The sequence below is a fragment of the Symphalangus syndactylus genome, chromosome 14, assembly GCF_028878055.3.
Source record: "Symphalangus syndactylus isolate Jambi chromosome 14, NHGRI_mSymSyn1-v2.1_pri, whole genome shotgun sequence".
Taxonomy (NCBI): domain Eukaryota; kingdom Metazoa; phylum Chordata; class Mammalia; order Primates; family Hylobatidae; genus Symphalangus; species Symphalangus syndactylus.
This window is the reverse complement of record NC_072436.2, coordinates 10,578,090-10,601,606: the sequence shown is the minus strand read 5'-3', so window position 1 is coordinate 10,601,606 and position 23,517 is coordinate 10,578,090. Positions and strand designations below refer to the sequence as shown.

Genomic DNA, 23,517 nt, shown 5'->3' with positions numbered 1-23,517 from the left:
CAGTCTCTATAGGGCCGCTGATTTATGACTGCGGCAGTCTCTATAGGGCCGCTGATTTATGACTGCGGCAGTCTCTATAGGGCCGCTGATTTATGACTGCAACATGAAGTTGGTGTGGCAGTCCTCCAGGAGCACTTCCCTGCCCGCTCCCAGCCTCCTCTGCCCACCTGATTGGCAGGGGTCAGTGGCTCGAAGAGATGGGTTGCTAAGCAGCCTGGCCTGGACGTGGTGCCCTGCCAGGTTGAATGAATAGCTGCAGTGTTCTGAGGAATGGGGAATTTGGCCTGTCCCAGCATCAGGAGGGACTTTCTGGAAAGGGGGCTAAGACTGAGTCTAGGCTCAGTGTGGGGAACTAGGTGGCCTTCCTGGCACCTTCCTTTTGCAACCGTGGCGTGGTGTGCCATGTCTGCGTAAGTGGAGCCTGCAGAGCTCTGCGCCTGTCCTCGAAAAGGTCTTGTTGCAGGGTCTTCCTGTCTCATCTCCTCCCTTGCTCATCAGCGGGGAAAGACATGGGGTCCGACAACTTTCTGTGAACTCTGCTTCTGCTGTTTTGATCATTAGCACGTGTGGCCCTTGAGATTGTTGATCTAACTGGGTTTGAGGGGCTGGGTGTCAGCAACCCAGAAATGGGGGAAACAGGTGTGTTCTTGCCATTTTACACTTGAGACAGTGAAGGCAAGGGAAGACTTGTGACGTAGGGCTTGGACCGTGGCTTTCTCAGCATTGATTTTGGTTTAGATGAAACATTTACTACGGAACAGTGAAATCCAGAAAACATCTAAGAAGCCTTTGCTGTCAGGTTTCTGCAGGACATGTGGATGTAGCTGTCATGGGACGCTGTTTGCATTAGGGATTGGAGGAAGCTTTTCTTTGGAGGAAGTATAAAGCCAGTGTAAAGGGAGCTGAGAGCCAGAGAGAGGCTTCCTTGAGCCTGGGGCCTCTCCGGGATCCCCATTCTGCTGCTTATTAAAGGTTCGCTACATGGTTGCTCTGAGGTTCCATGAGCTGCCCCTTTATCCTCATGATGAAGCCTCCCTTCTTTGAACTAAAAATAAGAAGAGTATCTTGGGAGCAGCTAGTCTGCATTTTCATCTCGGGAGTCTGCTGTTACAAAGCAGTCACCTCTTGCTTCCTTGATGCCAGTGGTAGAGGTGGTGATGTCTGGGCTGGCCGGGCCCTTGAGCTCTGCACTCCATTCAGGCAAGCTTCCTCGGACCCAGGGGAGAGCAACAGGCAGGGTATACGTTGCCCAGGTGGCCGCAGCAGGCTTGCTGGCGTGTGTTCTCAGCCATGGTGGGTTTGGTCACTGAAGAGGCATGGAGGACAGACTGGCGTGGGGCTCGGGAGCATCCGGCTGCTGCGATGCAGGAAGAAGAGGGTTCGGAGGCTCGGGGGTGCCAGAGGCCCCTGAAGCATCAGCTTACCCTTAGTGTTCCTGGCGGTGCTTTTACTTTTTCTCCTTCCTTAAAAATCCTGAGCGGTCTCAGTGGAGAGTAGCTGGCTCAGGAGCCCCAGTCTTACCTCCTCGCATTTGTTTCTCTTTTGCAGGATAATACAGAAGCAGAAAAGCGAGACCCCCAGGAACTCGTGGGTGAGTATTGGGGGATCCTGGGGGCACGTTTCTCAGCCTTGCCCCTAGCAGCCTGGCTTCCGGCCATGCCAGGCCTGCCGCCCCACAGGGCTTCTGTCTGCTGTAAGCACCGTGGTCCCTTCGGCTCCCTCTCAGGGCTTTGGCATTTCCTAGGATGCCCAGATGAGACGCCCAGGGAACAGTTCTTTGGAAATCATATTTGTGGTGTGTTTTAATGGGCTTTGGTCGGTTGCCAGTGCTGTCAAGAGGGAATTCAGGGCCCCTCAGCTGGAAGTGTGTCTTGGTCTCTGCTTCCCCTAGTGCCCTGGGCTTGTCCTCTGTCTTTGCGCCCCCTCCTCCCCCTCTCCGCTGGCATATGCATGCTGCTCAGGGAGTCAGCATGTGGCCTCTGCTGGCACTTTGCTCTGTCCCCAGACAGGAACATGCCTCACAGCCCTGGAGTCTGGGGCTCTTTGTGATTTGGGAGGAGCAGGGACACTATGTTTCTGGAAAACAGCACACATCATCCAAGCCTTGTGCTAGCCCCAGCCTCTTAATCCTTTTAGAAAGCCCCCCAGCTCCTTTCACGTGGCTCCCAAAGCCCGGCTGGGGGGAGTTCCCGGCATCTGAGTCAGAGCTCTTGGTGGGGTTGGCCCTCCCTCTCTGTGGCAGCCATTACCGGCTCTCCTGCCCGTCCCGCTGATCTTCACAAACAGGCTCTTGCCTCCTGCGGTCTTGCCTCGGTGGCTCACTGGCTCCAGCCCTGGGGGTTCTGAGCCCAGGGACCACCTGGAAGCGCTGCCCCAGTAGTCAGTCCTTCCCACCCAGTCTTTCTCCCAGTAGGGCCTTTCTGCTGGGAGTTCTGCTACAGAGCCTTTTCTCCTTTTCCAGAACTAAAGGAGCTAGGAATCGTTCATTCTATTTGTCTTTTGAAGAAGGATTGGGTGGGAACATGGTAACGCTGAGCAGCCCAGACCCTCAGGAGGGCCTTAATCCCTGGCTTCTCTGATGGAGTTTCAGTCTTTCAAATCCTATAAAAACCAGGATTTTCCTAAAACCTAGAGTTTGTTCTTTAGAAAGTGGCGCCGTAGGGGTGCAACATTTGGCTTTGAGGGCAGAGGAAGCAGAGTGCACATCTGCTGGGAAGCCGATGGCCTGCCCTAAGGGGGCGATACGCGGGTCGGGTGTGGATGGAAGCCTTGGCCTCTTATCCCCGCCATCACCCAGGCCGACCCTGCTGTTTACTGTGAGAAACCACACGGCCGGGGATCAGAGAGCAGCCTGTCACGTGCCGACGCAGAGATGCCCTTGCTTTTGCTAGTAGTGCTGGGCAGGCAGTGGAATGTGTGTGGGCATCAGCCATCTCAGCCCCTAGTCACTTCCAGAGCCAACTTGTCACTTTTTTTCCCTGTGCCACTTTTTGGAAATAGCTTTATTGAGGTATAATTTACATAGAGTAAGACTTGCCAATTTTAAATGTGCCATTTTAGGAATTTTGACAAATGTGTATAGTTGTGTTAGCCCCACCACAATTGTGATACGGAACGCACCCATCACTCCGAAATGTTCCCTTGTGCCCCGACCCCGTTACAGGTGATTCCCTCCCTCAGCCTCAGGCAAGCTGTGATCCACACTCTCCTCACTATAGCTTTGCCTTTTTTAGAATTTCCTATAAATCAGGATCTCCCCACCCTGGCCCTACTGACACTTTGGACTGGATGAGTCTTTGTTGTGGGGCTGTGCTGTGCTTTGCAGGGTGTTTAGCAGTGTCCTTGGTCTCTGCCCACTACATGCCAGAGGCACTCTCCCTCCCCCAGATGTGACAATGATCAATGTCTCCAGACATTGCCAAATGTCCCCTTGGGGCAGAGTCACCCCCAGTTGAGAACCAGGGCTAGAAAGGGAACTAGCGTTTTTGTCTGGCTTCTTTCACTCAGCACTCAGCACGGTGCTTACGAGGCTCATCCATGTAGTTGGGCATGTCCAGAGTTTCTTTTTGTAGCCAAGTCATATTTCACTGTGGGGATACACCACAGTTTGTTTACTCATTCACCCATGAGGACACAAATGGATCTTTAAGCAGCATCGTTTTGATTACTCACTGACGAGTAGCTAGTTTAGTTCCTCTTACTGAAGACGTAATTAGTTGAAGGACAGTGGCTTCCATTCACGATGCGGTGCCTGTCAGCCCCTCTGCCTAAGCTTTTGTCTGCTCTGGTGTCAGGACTCAGGTTGCTTACCAGGTATGGGAAGTGTGTCCATGCATGTAGACAGCCCCAGCTTTTAGAGAACAAGCAGGAGAGCAGAGAAGCCAAGCCACAGGCATCTGCAGCACTGCAGCCCCTTGACAGAACTGAGCGTGCACACCCTGTCTGTGCCCTCCAGGGCCTCGCCGATGCCCACGGCTGAGCCTAGAGCAGTGCTGCTGGTGTGGCAGTGCACGTGGGTTCTCCATGTCACTCAAGAGCTGGAGATACTCCACTGTCCCCTGGGGCCCCCCAGCTCGCTCACTCCCTGCCATCCCATAAGCCCGTCCAACTAGCTGTTCCTGCACAGATCCCTCCCTGGCAGCTGTGGGTACTCTGGGTGTTTTCTGACTTGGGTACGCACCAGGGCAAGTCATGCTGACAGCTGGCTTCTCAAGTCCTAAGTGCAGCTGCCTCTGAGAACACCCCCATCAGACCCAGGCAGCAGCCTCAGACCCAGGCAGCAGCCACAGACCCAGCACTGCTTCCAAGAGACGGTGGACACATTGCTTTACATATGTCCTGGGGACATGGCTTGAGGCTCTGTCCGCTCACAAGAAATGTGGGGCTCGGCTGGTCGCAGCCGCTCACGCCTGTCATCCCAGCACTTTGGGAGGCTGAGGCGGGCAGATCACGAGGTTGGGAGTTCAAGAGCAGCCTGGCCAGCGTGGTGAAACCCCATTTCTACTAAAAATACAAAAAAAAAAAAAAAAAATTAGCCAGGCATGGTGGTACGTCTGGGCGACAAAGCGAGAGTCCGTCTCAATAAAAAAAAAAAGAAACAAATGTGGGATTCACGTCTTCCACATTAGATTCACTCAGGAAGGAGAGGATCACTGAAAGGTTGCTTCCAAACTCTGTGTTGTACACTCGTATCTAGTTTTCCTGAATGTGTCCCTTTATTTGCCAGTTACTTCCTAGGAATTATCTTGTTTCAAGCCCCGGGCTCAGGAGGGGCTCCCCTCCTCTTTTTTTTTTTTTTTTTTTTGGAGATGGAGTCTGGCTCTGTCGCCCAGGCTGGAGTGGCTGGAGTGCAGTGGTGCGACCTTGGCTCACTGCAAGCTCCGCCTTCCGGGTTCACACCATTCTCCTGCCTCAGCCTCCCGCGTAGCTGGGACTACAGGCACCCACCACCACGCCCGGCTAATTTTTTGTATTTTTAGTAGAGATGGGGTTTCACCGTGTTAGCCAGGATGGTCTCGATCTCCTGACCTTGTGATCCGCCCGCCTTGGCCTCCCAAAGTGCTGGGATTACAGGCGTGAGCCACCGCGCCCGGCCCCTCCTCTTATACTGTACACCATGTGAGCCCCAGAGTGTGGCTGGGTTGCTGTGGCAACAGGGTCACACCCTGTTTTTCCGAAAGGCTTTCCTGGCAAATGCCAAAGGGCACTCTTTGTCTCTCTGTCACAAGCACACATACGTTCTCTCCAGCCCAGGGAAGAAGTTAACCCTGCTTGTTTATGTGCCTAGCGCCTGCCAAGGCCCTCCTTGCTTTTGTTGTTGCTGCTCGTGAGATAGGACCAGCTCCCCCCAGCTGATTCCACTCTCCACCAGCTTCTGCAACCTCAGCCTTGGCACTTTCGCCTATTCCAGGGCTGGGAGGAAGGAGGAAGTTAGAGGAGACTTGAATTCCAGCCATGTCTGGGTTTCACCTTTGCTTGAGGAGTCAGGAGACCAAAGGAAGGTGCTGGGCAAAGAGAAGCACCTCGTCCCCTGCTCTTGGGCTGCACTGGCATCTGGGGTCCACAGCAGGACCTCTGATCAATATGTCACCCAGTCTCTGTCCTCTTGCCCTCACCTAAAATGGCAGATTAGTGCTCTGTTCTTGGGGCGCTTCCAGTGAGAATCCACTGACAACAGTGAAAATCAGCACATGAAGTCATGTTTTTAGGATGGCCCCAGGCTCGACCCCTGTCTCAGAGTGTATTTGCAGTGGGCATAGGCTTATCCTGCAGCAGCTGGACTGGCAGAGACTGGGAGCCTTGTCCCCAGCCCTCCTTGGCACTGTGTTCTTTACAGTAACTGAAACTCCAGGCAGAGATCAAAGCACCTTGTCTACTAAGCAAACATGAACCCAGCCCCGGGAGAGGAGAAGGGGCTGGCTGTGCGAAGCCAGCTCGGGCAGCTCAGCAGTGGGTTAGCCGGGGCCTGCACACAGTAGGTGCCCAGTAAGTGCTTGCTGAGTGTTACTGGTGTTTTGTTCATTCTTTCTCTTCATCCTGCCCCACCCTGCCTGCTCTTTGCTCATTGTATGATCCTTTTCATGAGAGAGTGTTTTGAAGAGCGCAGACAGAATCTTAACAAATAGCACATTGTCCCAGCTATCCAAAGCAGGACTGCAGTGCCGGGGTGGCCCAAGGCTGCAGGGAAGGGGCTGGAGAGAGCAAGGCCTGAAGACAGTGGCAGATCTCTAAGGAAATTGTTCCCTGGGGGTTGTGGTTCTTCCCATCAGAATCAGGCCTTTTGTTCTCAGGAATGAGGTGGGCTAAGAGAGAATTGATTGGTTTATTTTTAAAAGATCCTCAGCTGATAATGGTAAAAAGTATCATTTATGCACAAGGCCATTTTGTTTACTTTGGGACCCAAAACAGGGAACCCTGAATTCTGTTTCTCCTGTAGCCTAGGCAGGTCAGCCTTAGACGAGATGGGTGGCACCAAGCACCTCTGAGTTTCCGAAGTCTTGCAAGTATTTTAGAGAAATATGCAGTGGTGGCTGGAGGTGGCTCATGTTGTGAGCCTATTGTGTACATCTCTTTCCAGCCTTGAGTTCAGTGACTTCACCTTGGTAGCTTGAAATTGGCCATAGCAGGAGAATTTACACCACAAGAAATGGCAAATGCCATAGATCATGGCACCTCCCCCCTTCCCCATCCCCACACCCAGCTGGTCATTAAACATTTACCAGCACACTGCTGACTCTTTCCTTAAAAGTTAACCATTGTGGGCCAGGCACAGTGGCTCATACCCATAATCCCAGCACTTTAGGAGACTGAGGCGGGAGGATGGCTTGATCCAACAGTTCAAGACCAGCCTGGGCAACATAAGGAGACCCCATCTTTACAAAAACTTTTAAGATTAGCCAGGCATGGTGGCATGCACCTGTAGTCCTAGCTTCTCAGGAGGCTGAGACAGGAGTTTGAGGTTGCAGTGAGCTATGGTTGTACCACTACACTCTAGCCTGGGTTACAGAGTAAAACCCCCGTCTCTTTATTTTATTTTTTTATTTCATTTTATGTATTTTATTTTCCTTTTTGAGACAAGAGTCTTACTCTGTCACCCAGGCTGGAGTATAGTGGCACGATCTTGGCTCACTGCAGCCACCATCTTCGGGTTCAAGCAATTCTCGTTCCTCAGCCTCGAGAGTAGCTGTGTTTACAGGCATGCGTCACCATGCCAGTTGCTTTTGTGTTTTTAGTAGAGACGGGGTTTCGCCATGTTGACCAAGCTGGTCTAGAACTCCTGACCTCAAATGATCTACCCACCTTGGCTTCCCAAAATGTTGGGAGTATAGGCGTGAGCCACCGCACCCAGCTGACCCCGTCTCTTTAAAAAAACAAAACAACAACAACAAAAAAAAAAACGGAAAAGTTAACTGCTGTATACATTTATTCCCTCTGCCTGAACTTTTCTTCTCCCAAGCTGGCACATGGCCCACCCCTTCTGGTCATTCAGTCTCAACTCAGATGACACCTCAGAGAGGCCACACCCGAACACTCAGTTGTACTGTTTTCATAGTGTTTATCCCTACCTGATAACATTTTATGTGCTTATGTTTTTTGTCCATATCTGTCCCTTGTTCTAATCCCCACCTACAGAATTTTTCCTTCTCTCAACAGCCTCCTTTTCTGAAAGAGTTCGGAACATGTCGCCTGATGAAATCAAGATCCCGCCAGAACCCCCTGGCAGATGTTCAAATCACTTGCAAGTAAGCATGAGGCTTGGCTACTGAGGTCAGATAGATTAGATAGTCTGGGTTACGTGTTTGGTTTGGTCTTAATCTTAAGAGACCATGGCAGGGAAAGGGACTGGGGCTTCTATAAAAGAAACTGACAAGTGGGAAGGATCCCGCAGTCCACTTCACCTCCTATTAGCCTCATCTCAGGAGTTGGCTCCTACACCCACCGCCATGTCCCCTGGTGCTGCTCCAGCAGGGCGGCCCTGGCTTGCGCTCAGTGAGGTCCTAAGCAGAGGCAGAGAAAAGAACATAACCTTTTCTGTGCAGCCCTGCTGGGCCAGTGGGAGCTTCTCAGAAAGAGCTTTGCTAAGAAACTGGGGAACCCTCAGAATGTAAAATAAATTACAGAAATGAGAAAATCACGGGCGTTATATGTATACATTTTCTGTCCTAATCTATTTCTAAAATGCTGATTCAGTAGCTTCTTGCCTGACAGAATGTGCAGCCCTGACTGGAGGTTTTGAAATCCCAAGAGTCGAAGCTTTTGTGCAGTTACACTCCCGGGGGGACAGCTGGGGTCCAGCCCATGGCTCTCCTTGTCCCTCTGTGGGTTCCCTTGTGATGAACAATAGAACAGGCACCCAAGGCTGCACAGTCATGGCTCCTGGACCACCTGCTTCACCTTTGATCCTAGAGCTCCCACTGGGTGCCTCTGGCTACACAGCAAGCCCGTGACACCACCCTAACGGATGGATGACTAATGGGACCTAAGGCTAAGGAATGCAGCAAGCTAGGGGAGGGCCAGAGCAGGGCTGAGGGTGCAGTGCAGGTTCCCTTCCCTTCCCGGAAGTCTCCTCCCATTGCTGAGTCGTCTCCCCACCACCGCCCTCTAGAATCACATCACCCTCCATGCCAGACAACCAGACAACAAGCTCCAGCCTGTAAGGACGACTCCAGCAACCCGCCAGGCAGAGACAACCGGCGTACAGCCTGCAGTGCCAAATGTGCCTCCTCTTTAGACCCTCCTGATGGTGGAAACCATGGCATTTGAGCAAACATTTTAGTCGTCTTGGGTAGTAGAACTGATCTTATGGCCCAGGAGACACAGCCAAGTCGTCTGTATGACATGGGTTCTCCTCAAGTTGCCGAGCCTTCTGTATATGGCTCACCTCCATGACCCTGGAGGAGACAGCTTGGAGGACAGAGGTTCTTCAGTCTCGGCTGAAGTCACAGACCTCTCTCTGCAGTTCAGCTCTGCTCTGGCCAGTCTTGGTAGAAAGATTTGGCCTCTGACAAGGGGGGTGGATCACCCCTTCTGACGTGTCCTAAATGTTGTCACTGGGCCCTCCAGGCCTGCCCACCTGCCTTTGCCAGCACAGCGCCTCCGATGTTTCCCTTCTGCAGAATCTATATTTAATCCCCACTGTAGGGGGAGGCTGCAGGTAGATCTTGCCCTGGGCCAGTGCCCGCCTTCCTGGCTAAGACTACTCTTTCCAGAGGTGGCTCTGCCATGACACTGTGGTGTCTTGGCCCTCTTCATTGGCACTGGGTCATGCTGATGCCATCTACTTTGGGCGTCATGTCCATGGGCTGGGCAGGACCCCCTTCCTGAGGACGCCTGTGGCACTGGCCACAGTAGGTAAGCCTGGATCCCCCCAGGTGGTTCTCCACTCTCCCATCTAAAGCCAGAGCAGTGACCTGTGGGGGAGTTTGGGTGAGAGATAAGCAGTTAACCCTTGATACCCTCGATAAACCAGTGCAGACCAGCCACCTATGAGCCTCCCCATAAAAGACACCCTCTAAAAAGTTTGCAAGACCGAATCCAAAAAACTCTATTCCTGCCTCCAATTAAAAGGACATAGCCCTTCCGAAGTCTCCTGTGGTTCACATTTCTGCTGAGGACTTGACCTCGTGTTAAAATTTAAAACCAGGATTTAATCCCTGCATATCAACACCAATGCCCTAAACCCTAGTTTGGATGATTCTGGAACTGATTAACCAGTTGGGGTTTTGTTCATTATTTTCTCCATGGCTCCTCTGCTGTGTGATCTTTTCACTGATCACTATACTGTCATCCAGAGAGCGTCAGGAAACCTCAGCAGTGAAAGCAGCCTGGTCTCGGTTTATCTTACTTGTGTGCAGTTCTGGGCAAAGGCAGGGTGGAGAAAGAGAATAGGTTAATGTTTTGTTTTGTTGAGACAGAGTCTCACTGTGTCACCAGGCTGAAGTGCAGTGGCGTGATCTCAGCTCACTGCAACCTCCACCTCCCAGGTTCAAGCGATTCTTCTGCCTCAGCGTCCCAAGTAGCTGGGACTACAGGCGCGCCCCACCACACCCAGCTAATTTTGTTTGTATTTTTAGTAGAGACGGGGTTTCGTCATGTTGGCCACGATGGTCTCAATCTCTAGACCTCGTGATCCACCCACCTCGGCCTCCCAAAGTGCTGGGATTACAGGCGTGAGCCACTGTGCCCGGCTGAGAATAGGTTAAATTTTAACATGAAGTCAAGTTGGGCTTTGCGTGACTGGAGCCTCACATTCATGCTGCACACGTAGCTGGTGACCAGGGGCTGGGACGGTGGAGGGGTGGGCTTCTGTCATACACCCCCTCTGCTCCTCTTCCATAGGACAAGATCCAGAAGCTCTATGAACGAAAGATAAAGGAGGGAATGGATATGAACTACATTATCCAAAGGAAGAAAGAATTTCGGAACCCTAGGTAAGTTTCCCTTGAACCTGCAGAGTTTATTGAGTTATTAATGTTGGACTAAGGACTAAGACGTGCCCAAGGAGGTGGTGAGGAAAAGCCCTGAGCCCAAACCATCACCCAGACTTGTCATTACACTGAGTGCCTGCTGGACATGGCAGACTGTGCTAAACCAGCCAGAGGCTTACCATTTAAGATCCAGACAAAACACAAAGCAATCCATACCGAGACCTAGACGGGGATGAGGGAGACCTGGCTGAGTTCTCGTCCCTGCTCTGAGCCTAAAGCACATGACCTCTCAAGGCTCCTGTCCTCATGGAAGGAATTGGGCTAGACAATTACTGTAGGTTCATCTTACAACTCTAAAAAGCTGATTTTTGCATATAGGTGAGAGGTCTTAGGACCAGAGCTATGTCTGGTCTTACTCCATTTAATGCTCAAGCTAGTGACATACAGGGGAAAGAGCATGGCCCTTGGGTGGGTCTGAGTGTGGTAAGCCCAACCCAGCTATGCAGACTGAAGGTCAGTGAGACAAAACTCAGCCATCACCTTGACCCCATGCTCTTCCCGGCCCCCAGTTAACAGGTCCATCTCCCTGGGAGGGTGGAGGGCCATCAGGAAGCTTGCTTGGAGCAGCTGAGCTGGGTTTAAAGGTTTTGAAGGTTTTGTGTCAGCCCCAGGAGCTGGATAGTTCAGGTCCCATGCAGGGACATGGACTTGTGCCTGCTCAGCGCCGGTGCTGTTCTTTCAGCATCTACGAGAAGCTGATCCAGTTCTGTGCCATTGACGAGCTTGGCACCAACTACCCAAAGGTGCGTCTGGCACACGGGGCTGGAGGGTGATGGGAACACCCAGGGTCTTTTGCTTGTTCCATGGGATTTGACCTGCAGCCACAGAAAGGTCCATGTAGTGGCACCGCTAGTTGAAAGCACAGTCCCCGTCTCTTTTGTTTGAGTCCCTATTGTTCTGAAATATCCAATAAAGAGATTCCGGTGGCTGGCCTGGTGCCTGGCCCCTGACTGGTGGGGACGTGTGTGGACCTGCTGCTCCTGGGGGTCGCTGGATGGGGGCTTTGTGCTCCCATGTTCTTCAGCACTTGCCAGCCGCCCCTTGGCTAAAGACCAAAGATGACAGCCGAGCCCCAGGTAAGGGGACCCCAGACCAAGAAGCTCTATGGAAAGACGGGCAAGGAACTTGGGTTTCTGAGTCATTTGTCATCTGAGTCATTTGCCTTTTCCTTTGCAGGATATGTTTGATCCCCATGGCTGGTCTGAGGACTCCTACTATGAGGCATTAGGTAGCCTTTCGTCCCTCCTCCCATATACCTCGTCCGCCCACCCAACTGTCCCTTTATCCAGTCAGTTGGTTATCCAGGTGACACATATTTCAGGGTCTCTTCTACGTCAGGCCATGTTCAAGGGGGCTGGGTACAGGCCTGAATGAGACAGACCCACCCCCGCCTTAAGAGGCTTATGCCACAGCAAAGAAGATGGAATGTCACACCGGTAATGCCAGCATCGATGAGTGTTGGTGATGACAGAGTTGCTGGGTACGGGGGAGCTTTGGCAAGCAGGGTCATCTAATCTGGCCAAAGGGATGGGAAGGCCTCACTGACGAAACTGTTCAAGCTGAGGTTTGAAGAGGCAGAGGGGCCAGGCAGGTGTAGGCAGAATGTTCTGAGGCCAGTGAGAGGATGGCTTTTTCTTAAGATACCAGTTTGGGAGCACTGGGAGGAATGTCAAAGGGCCCAAACCCCTAGACCATAGGTCTTGAGCCTGCAGCCAGTGGCCCAGATCTTGGCCTATAGAGGTGCTTTGTTTGGCCTTCATGAATTTTGTCATCTTTTAATTTGAATTCATTGCTAACATTTTACATAATCTCTGATTCCAGCTTCTCTCAGTCAGTAGGAAGGTAGTCCCCATTGGGCCTGTATTCCTGTGTGCGGCAGTCCACAGGAGCTCAGGAGTAGCTGACCCTTCCAGACACAGGGCATGCAGCCCTCCAGTCTGGAGCCGTAGGCCACTGCCCTACACCGACCAAGGGCTGGCTTCATTTTGCCAAGCACAAAGAACACTGAGCCTGTGAAGGCCTTCAGCCCGCTGAAAAGAACACAGGGATCAGAGAAGGCTCCCTCAGCCCAGAGCTGCGCGGGGGCCACCTTTGTAACAGCTTCTCTTGTCTTCTATAGCCAAGGCCCAGAAGATTGAGATGGACAAATTGGAAAAGGCCAAAAAGGAGCGAACGAAAGTAAGTGATGGCAGCCCTCCTAGATGAAAAAGACAGACGTGGAGCATGCGGGTCCCGCCGGCTGAGCCCGGAAGATGTCCAGGCTGCCCCCAGCCCTGGCCCCACGTCATCACCCCGTGATGCTCTGAGCCCCTCAGCAGGGCCTGTGCACTGAGCAGGCCTGCCGGGTTCACGGCGCTCGTCTGCTGCTTTTGCCCTCGGAGGCTTGTTTGCTACGTTGTGCCCCCTTACCTCCCCGCCAATTGCAGAGCCTTGGGGGGCTTTGTCTGTTTTGGGTCATGGGGGCCCTCTGTGGCCTGAAGGGAGGGAAATCGTTCCCTAAGAGAGTGCCGGGCCCAGCTTGCTCTGCTCGGTGAGTGCCTTGGCCTCCAGAGCTGCCCGCAGTGGCCCGCCTGGGTGCTACCTATTAGGTCCCACGTTAGGGCCCTGAGCACCACTTGTTCCCCGGTAGTGTGGTCTGGGTTCTTCAGGGAGCATCAGTTTGGCTGGGAGACCAAACTGTTATCTCCGGGCCTTGTTCCCTTTGTGACCAGTCTCGGAGCCGGTCATCAGGACTCCCACTTCTGGCTCAGCCTGACCATCCTCAAGGAGCTGCGGCCTCCAGACCGCTTCCCTCACCCCAGGCAGAGGGGCTGTGCGGCCTGGGCATGCTGGTGGCCCTCTGGAGGCGTTGGCTACTGGGCTGGGAACGTGGGAGCTGGTGCAAGGGGATAATCGGGGTTTCTCATTCTTAACCCTTGATTGAATCTCCCTTCTCTCTCTTTCCCTCTCCCTTCCAAACCCCAGGCTTGTTGCAGGGACGTGTCTGCAGCGCCTGGGGACCGGAGCTGTCCTTCCCCTGTGCGGGCGGGCACCGCCTCCTCCTGGGTGTGAGGAGGAGGGGCCTGGCCAAACGGTTCTGGGCATGTGAGGTGGGGCAGTGGGCGGGGGGTGCCGGGCATGTGCAGAGACCTGGTGATGCCAGGAGGGATCCAGTACTGTTTGGAAAGTTCTTTTAAGAGTGAAAAGCCCCTTTGGGTTCTTCTTAGACACCTCGCCCTCCCCCAGATGGTCAGAGCAGAGTTCATTTCCAATATGCCTCTTTTGTGTAGTGTCAAGCTCCTGTCCCCCAGGAGCTGACGGATGGCAAAAAGCTGTGGACACCCAGCTTTGCCTGGTCTTATTCTCTTCCTTCTCCCTCTCCAGATTGAGTTTGTGACGGGCACCAAGAAAGGCACCACGACCAACGCCACATCCACCACCACTACCACCGCCAGCACAGCTGTTGCAGGTAGATTGCAGAGCTGCCCTCCCTCCTGCCACACACATGGAGCCAGGGTCTCCCTGGCTTGTTTGGGCGACAGACAACACGTGGATCTGGGCTTGGGCTCAGCCTTGCTACTTTGAGAACCGGCTTTGGAGTCTGGGGTGGGCCCCTTCGGTGTCTGCTCCCTAGGCTCCCACTGGCCTGCAGGGGGAAGGGAAAGAGGGCACCGCTCATTGGTGGATCGTGATCCTGACTTCTGCTTTATCTCCAGATGCTCAGAAGAGAAAGAGCAAGTGGGACTCGGCTATCCCAGTGACAACGATAGCCCAGCCCACCATCCTCACCACCACGGCCACCCTGCCAGCTGTCGTCACAGTCACCACCAGCGCCAGTGGCTCCAAGACCACCGTCATCTCTGCTGTGGGCACCATTGTGAAGAAGGCCAAGCAGTGACCTGAGGGGCCACCCTAGGACTTGAAAGGACCGTGCAGCCCAGTGACCACTGCCCAGTGGGAGGCGCCACTTTGTATATTTTCAGGACTGGGACCTGCTCCCCAGATGCCACCTGAGAGGAGCTTCTGTGTGGCATTCCAGACAGAAGGACAGGCAGCGCGGGAGCCAGGCGCTGTGGACAGGGTCTGTCCACGCACCACCTGGGGTCTGCCGCCTATTAAAAGTGCCGTATTCTTACCTCTTGGCATCTCAGATGCACTGGCCTCTCCTGCATTCTGTTTGCAGGCAAATGCTTCAGCTCACATGTCCCCCCATCTTGGTTGGGACTATTGCCTCAGGGTTGACAACAGGGTGATGGAGGCCTGGGATGCTTTTCAGAGGGGTGACCCAAGAAGTCGCCGTTGTTATCCGTGTATGCCTCTGGGCATGGACAGGTGGAAGTCCCCGAGCCCTGTGTACGCCCCATCTGCCGCCTTGATCCCAAAACCCAGCCGGTTCTCGGGTGATGGCAGAGCTGTGCTCCCTTGGGTGCACTTGAGCATACCCCAGACCAGATCACTTTTTGGACACACCCAGGCAGGCTTTTGAAGTCAAGCCAGTTTCCAGAAGGGCTGGGATGAGATCCCGACCTGTGCAGGGAGTGGGGAGGCGTCAGCGCCTGGCCAGGGCTGCCCCAGTCCCTTGGTGCCCGGTGGGCGCAGCCAGCAGGAGCTGAGCAGCGGGGGAGATGAATCACCTCCTGCCCTGGCCAGGCGGCAGCTCATTGTTTACGGGCAAGCCCTGCTCCTGGGAGGGCTCCTGCCACCCCACCCTTCCTCTGTGTGTTATCTCTGCCCCACAGCAGCCCCTGGGCAGCACCAGTGGCCACTGGGCTCCCCACGGGGCTGAAACGGGCTTCCCAGACCGGGGGTTCAGAGTAGACTGTTTACCCTTCATGATATTTGGCGACTCTCCACTGGAGCGGAAGGGCTGTGTGTCAAAAGAAGGAAGCCAGGCTGTGAAGGGCCGTGTTGCTTTCAGTGGGTGGGCAGAGGTTTAGAAAGGTGGTTCTGAAATTGCACCTGGTACTCTTGTGGGACCTGGGGAATATAAGGAACTCTGTGCATGAGGTTTCAAAAATAAAAATTGAGTCCACTCCCCCCGTACACACACACTCGGGCACTTCAGGAGGTCACCCCTTCCTTGATGGGGCTTTAAAGCTCTGGAGAGAAGAGCTGCTCCCCACTCATGCCCCAGAGGGACTCTGAAAGGGCTTCCTGTGGCCTCTGACAGCGGCCCCTCATTAGCCAAGGGCACTGTGGATGTTTTGTGGGAGGCAGCATGGCACCATGGAAAGGGCAGTAGACATGGAGCCGGCACCTCTGGTCTGGATTCCGCTTAAAACCAGTTGAGTGGTCTCAAGCCCTTAACCTCTGTAAGCCTGTTTCTTCTCTGAAATCACAGTAATAAAGCGTCGTAAGGTGGTTGGGAGGAACCAGAGGTGACTTATGCAAAAGCTTTATAAACTGTAAAGTTCCTGCCAGTGTTTGTTGGCTAAATCCAATTTTTTTTGTTGTTGTAGACCAAGGAGAGAAGCAAACTCCTGGCCTGTCCCCCGTGTCGTGCTCTGTCGCGGGGGTGGGGTATGGCAGGTCTTTCCTGTCCCCGCTTTCCTCTGGGCAGCCCTGGCCCTGCCATTCATCTGTCCAGTTAAAGCAGTAATGACTGTCTCCTGCGGGGCTGCAGAGGTGGGGGGCCTGGAGAATGAACATAGGCTTAGAAGTTGGGCAGCCCCAGGCCAAAACTGCTGCCCCACTTACCAGCCTCATGAGTTGGGTCAAGGTTTTGAATCCTTCTAGACTTTCATTTACTCTTCTATAAAATGGTGCTTGCCCACCTGAGTCGCATCAAGGATGGCCCAGAGGTGTGTGAACAGTTCCTGTTGTGGGTGGATGGCCCAGGCACTAGGGGCCAAAGTCGTTTCTAACCAGTGTGTGTCTGCTCACCAGAGAACGGTGTCCAAACTGAACTCTGTCCACGGCTCCTACTGTCCCCCACCCACACACCCACTACCTCTCCCTAGGGCTCTGATCTTGGGTGGGCATCGGGATTCATTCAGCTTCCCACCTTGCACATGTAGTACCCCAAGATATATCTCAGGTTTGTATAACCCCCTCCTAACTGCTGGACAAGTGGGTGCTCCTTTATCAACACTCGCAGCACCCCCTTGCTTTTAGGATCACACTGAACTGCCTTGCAACCTCTGCCCACAAACAGAATGAGACAGCTCATGTCTCCTACTTGTAAGCAGAAACAGCAGGCATAAATAACACTCTGCTCCAGTGCCTGGCATGAGATAAGTACACAGGTGATTGGGGGAATGGAGGGATGAAAGGAGAGGTGAGTTTGCTCATCTTCCAAACGGGTGGTCTCTGTTCCTATGGTCACTGAAATGAAAGTTTCCAGCCCCCAAGCCCTGTGCTCACAGCATCACTCAAGCCGCCTGGGGCTCGATTTCCAAAGGGCTGCTGTCAACTGGCGATGCATTGACAATTATTGAGGTTCAGTGATAGGTACAGGAGGGTTCAATATTCTCTTTAATTTTGTATCTATTTGGAAATCTCTATAATAAAGGATTTTTTAAGGGCTATTGAGCCTGGTGCAGTGGCTCACGCCAGCACTTTGGGAGGCCTAGACGGGCGGATCACGAGGTCAGGAGATCGAGACCATCCTGGCTAACACGGTGAAACCCCGTCTCTACTAAAAATACAAAAGAAATTAGCTGAGTGTGGTGGCGGGTGCCTGTAGTCCCAGCTACTCGGAGAGGCTGAGGCAGGAGAATGGCGTGAACCCGGGAGGCGGAGCTTGCAGCGAGCCGAGATCGCTCCAGCCTGGGTGAGAGAGCGAGACTCCGTCTCAAAAAAAAAAAAAAAAAAAAAAAAAGGGAGAAAATACTATACAAATAAAAAATAATTGGCTGGGCGTGGTGGCTCATGCCTGTAATCCCAACACTTTGGGAGGAGGCAGGCAGATCACTTGAGGCCAGGAGTTCGAGACCAGCCTGGCCAACGAGGTGAAACCCCATCTCTACTAACAATACAGAAATCAGCTGATCATGGTGGCGGGCACCTGTAGTCCCAGCTAGTTGGGAGGCTGAGGCAAGAGAATCGCTTAAACTTGGGAGGCGGAGGTTGCAGTGAGCCAAGATCATACCACTGCACTCCACCCTGGGCAACAGAGCGAGACTCTTGTCTCAAATAATAATAATAATTGCCAGGCGTGGGGGCATGCACCTGTAGTTCCAGCTACTCAGGTGGCTGAGATGGGAGGATCCCTTGAGCCTAGGAGTTGGAGGCTGCTATGAGCCAAGATTTCGCCACTGCATTCCAGCCTGAACAACAGCAAGACTCCATCTCTAAAAAATTCCTATCTGTCCATTGCAAGGAGCTAGGACCTCCTGCTTTGTATATGGTGAGTTAAAAAAAAAAAAAAAAAAAAAAAAAAAGACCTGGAAGCAATGAAAGACACCCTGGTAGCATCCATCACACAGTACTCACATCGTGGTCTCCAATACCATTCCCCGCTGAAAGGAACCAAGCCGGGGCCCCTTGGAGAAACAGCAGATCCAGAAATCTAAGTAGGACTGGGGCAGTTCTAGAAAGCAGGGAAGACACAGAAGTCAGATCAAAAGGTCAAAAAAGCTAGGGTGAAGGGATCTCCTACAGGCCAAATTTGGTTACATTTGAACATGAAGAATGATTACAATGAATTGTGTGTTTTTTGGGTTTTTTTTGAGACAGCGTCTCACTCTGTTGCCCAGGCTGGAGTGCAGTGGCACAGTCTCGGTTCACTGCAACTTCTGCCTCCCAGGTTCAAGCAGTTCTCCTGCCCCAGCCTCCCGAGTAGCTGGGATTACAGATGCCCACCACCATGCCCAGCTAATTTTTGTATTTTTAGTAGAGACGGGGTTTCACCATGTTGGCCAGGCTGGTCTCAAACTCCTGACCTCAGGTGATCCACCCTCCTTGGTTTCCCAAAGTGCTGGGATTACAGGCGTGAGCCACTGCACCTGGCCTACAATGAATTGTAAACTATTGAGCAAATAAAAATTCTTTCATTCACAGTGATAATTTGAAAAAAAATGTATTTGCCACCATTAGACTTGAATATATCTACTCCTTACTCTGAAATTGATAATTAGGTGAGAAGAATTAACCATTGTGCACCATTGATGGGATTTTGAAGTGCAACTGCTGTGGAAACAGTATGGCAGTTCTTCAAAAGTTTCTTTCTTTTCTTTTCTTTTTTTTTTTAAGACAGTCTCATGCTGGGCGTGGTGGCTCACGCTTGTAATCCCAGCACTTTGGGAGGCCGAGGCGGGCAGATCACGAGGTCAGGAGATCGAGACCACGGTGAAACCCCATCTCTACTAAAAATACAAAAAAATTAGCCAGGCGTGGTGGCGGGTGCCTGTAGTCCCAGCTACTCGGAGAGGCTGAGGCAGGAGAATGGCGTGAACTCGGGAGGCGGAGCTTGCAGTGAGCGGAGATCGCGCCACTGCACTCCAGCCTGGGCGACAGAGCGAGACTCTGTCTCAAAAAAAAAAAAAAAAAAAGACAGTCTCACTCTGTTGCCCAGGCTGGAGTGCAGAGATGCCATCTTGGTTCACTGCAACCTACTCCTAGGCTCAAGCAATCCTCCTGCCTCAGCCCCCAAAGTATCCAGGACTATAGGCATGAGCCACCGTGCTCAGCTAATTTTTGGTTTGTTTGTTTGTTTTTTGAGACAGTCTCACTGTCACCCAGGCTGAAATGCAGTGGTGCAATCTTGGCTCACTGTAACCTCCGTCTCCTGGGTTCAAGCAATTCTGCTTCAGCCTCCCAAGTAGCTGGGACTACAGGCACGTGGCACCATACCCAGCTAACTGTTGTATTTTTGGTAGAGACAGGGTTTCACTATGTTGGCCAGAGTGGTCTCGAACTCCTGACCTCAGGTGATCCACCTCCCTCGGCCTCCCAAAGTGCTGGGATTACAGGCATGAGCCACCATGCCCAGCCAGTTCTTCAAAAGTTAAAAATAGAACTATCATATGACCCAGTGGTCCCACTTCTGGATATATATCCAAAATAATTGAAGGCAGGGTCTCAAAGAGATAGTTACACACCCACGTTCATAGCAGCATCATTCACAATAGCCAAGAGGTGGAAGTGCCAAATGTCCATTGACAGATGAGTGAATAAACAATGATATATACATAGAATATACATACACGCATACATAAATATTCAGCCTTAAAAAGGTAGGAAATCCTGTCACATTCAACACATGAATGAACCTCAAGGACATCATGCTAAGTGCAATAAGCCAGTCACAATAAGAAATACTGAATAGGCCGGGCGCGGTGGCTCAAGCCTGTAATCCCAGCACTTTGGGAGGTCGAGGCGGGCGGATCACAAGGTCAGGAGATCGAGACCATCCTGGCTAACACGGTGAAACCCCGTCTCTACTAAAAATACAAAAAATTAGCCGGGCATGTTGGCGGGCGCCTGTAGTCCCAGCTACTTGGGAGGCTGAGGCAGGAGAATGGCGTGAACCCGGGAGGCGGAGCTTGCAGTGAGCCGAGATCGCGCCACTGCACTCCAGCCTCAGGGACAGAGAAAGACTCCGTCTCAAAAAAAAAAAAAAAAAAAAAAAAAGAAATACTGAATAATTCCATTTATATGAGACATCCAGAGTAGACAAATTCATAAGAGACAGGAAGTAGAATGGTGGTTGCTAGGAACTGGGGATGCAGAAGGGTGAAATGGAGAGTTGCTTAATGGGTACAGGATTTTAGTTTTGCAAAATGAAAAGTTCTGGTGATATGTTACACAACAATAAATATATTGAACTGTACACTTAAAAAATGGTAAAGATTGGCCAGGCGCCGTGGCTCACGCTTGTAATCCCAGCACTTTGGGAGGCCAAGGCGGGCGGATCACGAGGTCAGGAGATCGAGACCACAGTGAAACCCTGTCTCTACTAAAAAATACAAAAAATTAGCCAGGCGTGGTGGCGGGCGCCTGTATCATTTTTGGGGCTGAAAAATTGCAATTTTCTGTTTCTACCTTCCTTTCTACATTTTTATTTATTTATTTATATTTTTGAGATGGAGTCTTGCTCCGTCGCCTAGGCTGGAGTGCAGTGGCACGATCTCGGCTCATTGCAAGCTCCGCCTCTCGGGTTCATGCCATTCTCCTGCTTCAGCCTCCCGAGTAACTGGGACTACAGGCACGCGCTGCCATGCCCGGCTAATTTTTTGTATTTTAGTAGAGACGAGGTTTCATCATATTAACCAGGACGGTCTCAATCTCCTGACCTCGTGATCTGCCCACCTCGGCCTCCCAAAATGCTGGGATTACAGGCATGAGCCACTGTGCCCAGCCCTATTTTTTTAAATTTTAAATTTTTTTTTTTTTTTTTTTTTCTTTTGAGACAGAGTCTTGCTCTGTCGCCCAGGCTGGAGTGCAGTGGCGTGATCTCAGCTCATTGCAAACTCCACCTCTTGTGTTCAAGTGATTCTCCTGCCTCAGCCCCCGGAGTATCTGGGAGTACAGGTGCACACCACCACACCTGGCTAATTTTTTTTTTTTTTTTTTTTTTTTTTTTTTTTTTTTTTTTTTAGTAGAGTCGGTGTTTCGACATTTGGCCAGGCTGGTCTTGAGCTCCTGACCTCAGGTGATCTTCCCACCTCAGCCTCCCAAAGTGCTGGGATTACAGGTGTGAGCCATTGTGCCCAGCTCCTTTCTACATTTAATAAGTGTCTTTCTGATTAAAAAAAAAAAAAAATAGAGCTTCCCTTAATCAACTGGGAATGAACTATGTTCCCCTAAAAATGCAGGGTAAATGCAGGGGTATTGAGGTTACGTGGGGACTGTTCTTGAGAGAGACGTGCTGGAGTGTTGAGGATGAAATGGCAGGAAAAGTGCAACTTCAAATTTAAAAATATGCAAATGTTTAACAATACATAAATAAATACAGCAAAATATTATTCTTGAGTCTAGTTGGTAAAAATATGGGTGATTTTTGTATTCTTTCAACTTTTTGGGGCATGGTGGCTCACGCCTGTAATCCTTGCATTTTGGGAGGCTGAAACGGGAGGATTGCTTGAGCCCAGGAGTTCAAGACCAACCTGAGCAACATGGTGAAACTCTGTCTCTACAAAATAAAAATTAAAAACGTATCCAGGATTGGTGGCACACACCTGTAGTCTCAGCTACTCAGGAAGCTGAGGTGGGAGGATTACTGGAGCCCAGGAGGTTGAGGCTGCAGGGAGCCTTGATCATGGCGCTGCACTCCAGCCTGGGCAGCAGAGTAAGGACCTGTCTCAAAAAAAGAGGGGGCCTATTGAGCAACCCCTTGGCTCTGAGGAGAAAACACATCCCAGGATTCTGCACCGGAGAGGCCTCTGCCCCCAGTGTGAACATGTGGTTGATGCGGGCTCTCCAGACAGGTCACTGGACTCTTCCCATCACACATCCCCTGTCTATTTATTCTTTAACTTGTTCTTTTATAAAACAGGTGCCAATCTACCAATAAGTAACGTACATTCTCAAGTATAAGAATAGGGGCTCAGGGCTGGGTGCAGTGACTCACGCCTGTAATCCCACCAATTTGGGAGGACAAGGCAGACGGATCACCTGAAGTCAGGAATTCAAGACCAGCCTGGTCAACATGGTGAAACCCCATCTCTACTAAAAATATAAAAATTAGCTGGGCATGGTGGTACATGCCTGTAATCCCAGCTACTCAGGAGGCTGAGGCAGGAGAATCGCTTGAACCCAGGAGGCAGAGTTGCAGTGAGCCGAGATTGCACCATTGCGCTCCAGCCTGGAGGACAGAGTGAGACTCCATCTCAAAAGAAAAAAAAAAGAATAGGGTCTCAGCTAGCACCTGCCTCGAGAATACGCAGCCTACTTTGGAGACCCCTGGTTTAAACTGGGAATGAAGCAAGCAGGCCGTAGGTCTCATTCATCTTGGTATCCCCAGCATTTGGCATAGGAGCTCATTAAATGCTCATAAAATGAATAAATGATTGAACTAATGAATGAACAAGTCTGACCTACTGGAGGCCACATGAGGCGTGCAGGGGAGTGGAGGAGCAACAATCCAAGGTCCCTGGGCTCGGTCCTGTTCCAGGGGCCTCAGCTCTCTTGCAGAGCCTAGGAAGCCCCCTATGAGCCAACCTCACTCTGGCCCTAAGGCTGCAGAGATAGTGGGGTTTATTTTAGTTTTATAAAATTCACATGCAGGCTGGGAGCAGTGGCTCACGCCTGTAATCCCAGCACTTTGGGAGGCTGAGGCGGGTGGATCACCTGAGGTCAAGAATTCGAGACCAGCCTGGCCAACGTGGAGACCCCCATCCCTGCTAATAATACAAAATTAGCTAGGCATAGTGGTGTGCACCTGTGATCCCAGCTACTTGGGAGGCTGAGGCAGGAGAATCGCTTGAACCCAGGAGGCAGGGGTTGCAGTGAGCCAGGATCGCACCACTGCACTCCAGCCTGGGCGATAGAGTAAGACTCCATCTCAAAAAAAAAAAAAAAAAATCACATGCAATATTTAACCTTCTGGGGCCAGTAACCTATTTGGGAATCCAGTGTAAGCTAAGGCTCCCCTCCCAGCAAACCCACACTCTGAAATCAGATATGCCTCGAAGTTTGCACAAGATCTGAGATGGTTCAGGGACTCCCCACTGCCAGGTGCACATGTGGGCTCCAGGTAATGAACCCCAGGACTCCGAGAAGCCAAGGAGGCTCATGGCTTATCTTAGTGAGACCTCCCTGGGTGGACATCTCGCCTCTCAGCTGCTACAGGGCTCCAGGCCCCCTAGTTATTTTCAGAAGGGTTCGCAATGAAGAGAGGAAGGGGCTGCTGAGCCCAGTGGTCTGGGGCATCACCAGCTCTGGACCTGGGTCTTCTCTAGGAAGGAGCCTCAGCCCCCACCCACAGTGGGGTGTATATGACCCCCTAGTTCTCTAATGGGTGCTGCTGGCAGACCCAGGCCCCTCAGGCAGGCTGTTTTTGGCTGTTCTCTGAGCTCCTGCTCCATGCTCCTGTTTTTTGGAGTGGACTAGGTACCTGTTGGAGTGGCTCAGGTCCACAGGGCACTTGTGCTGGCCTGACACACACAGA

General features: G+C 51.9%; 1 protein-coding gene across 4 annotated transcripts in view; it reads left to right on the top strand.

The window, feature by feature from the left end:
• SAP30BP (SAP30 binding protein) overlaps positions 1–14,601 on the top strand; it is a 39,835-nt gene extending 25,234 nt beyond the window's left edge. For 3 of the 4 annotated variants that reach the window (XM_055241387.2, XM_055241388.2, XM_055241386.2), the window contains 8 exons: positions 1,549–1,591; positions 7,654–7,742; positions 10,339–10,430; positions 11,170–11,230; positions 11,664–11,715; positions 12,607–12,665; positions 13,851–13,935; positions 14,183–14,601. In XM_055241387.2, the coding sequence (XP_055097362.1) occupies positions 1,549–1,591; positions 7,654–7,742; positions 10,339–10,430; positions 11,170–11,230; positions 11,664–11,715; positions 12,607–12,665; positions 13,851–13,935; positions 14,183–14,364 (663 nt within the window). In that variant the 3' untranslated portion in view covers positions 14,365–14,601. Of the gene's footprint in view, positions 1–1,548; positions 1,592–7,653; positions 7,743–10,338; positions 10,431–11,169; positions 11,231–11,663; positions 11,716–12,606; positions 12,666–13,451; positions 13,535–13,850; positions 13,936–14,182 lie in introns of all 4 variants that reach the window. The other variant, XR_008650727.2, reaches the window with a different exon arrangement.
• The last annotated feature ends 8,916 nt before the right edge of the window (positions 14,602–23,517 follow it).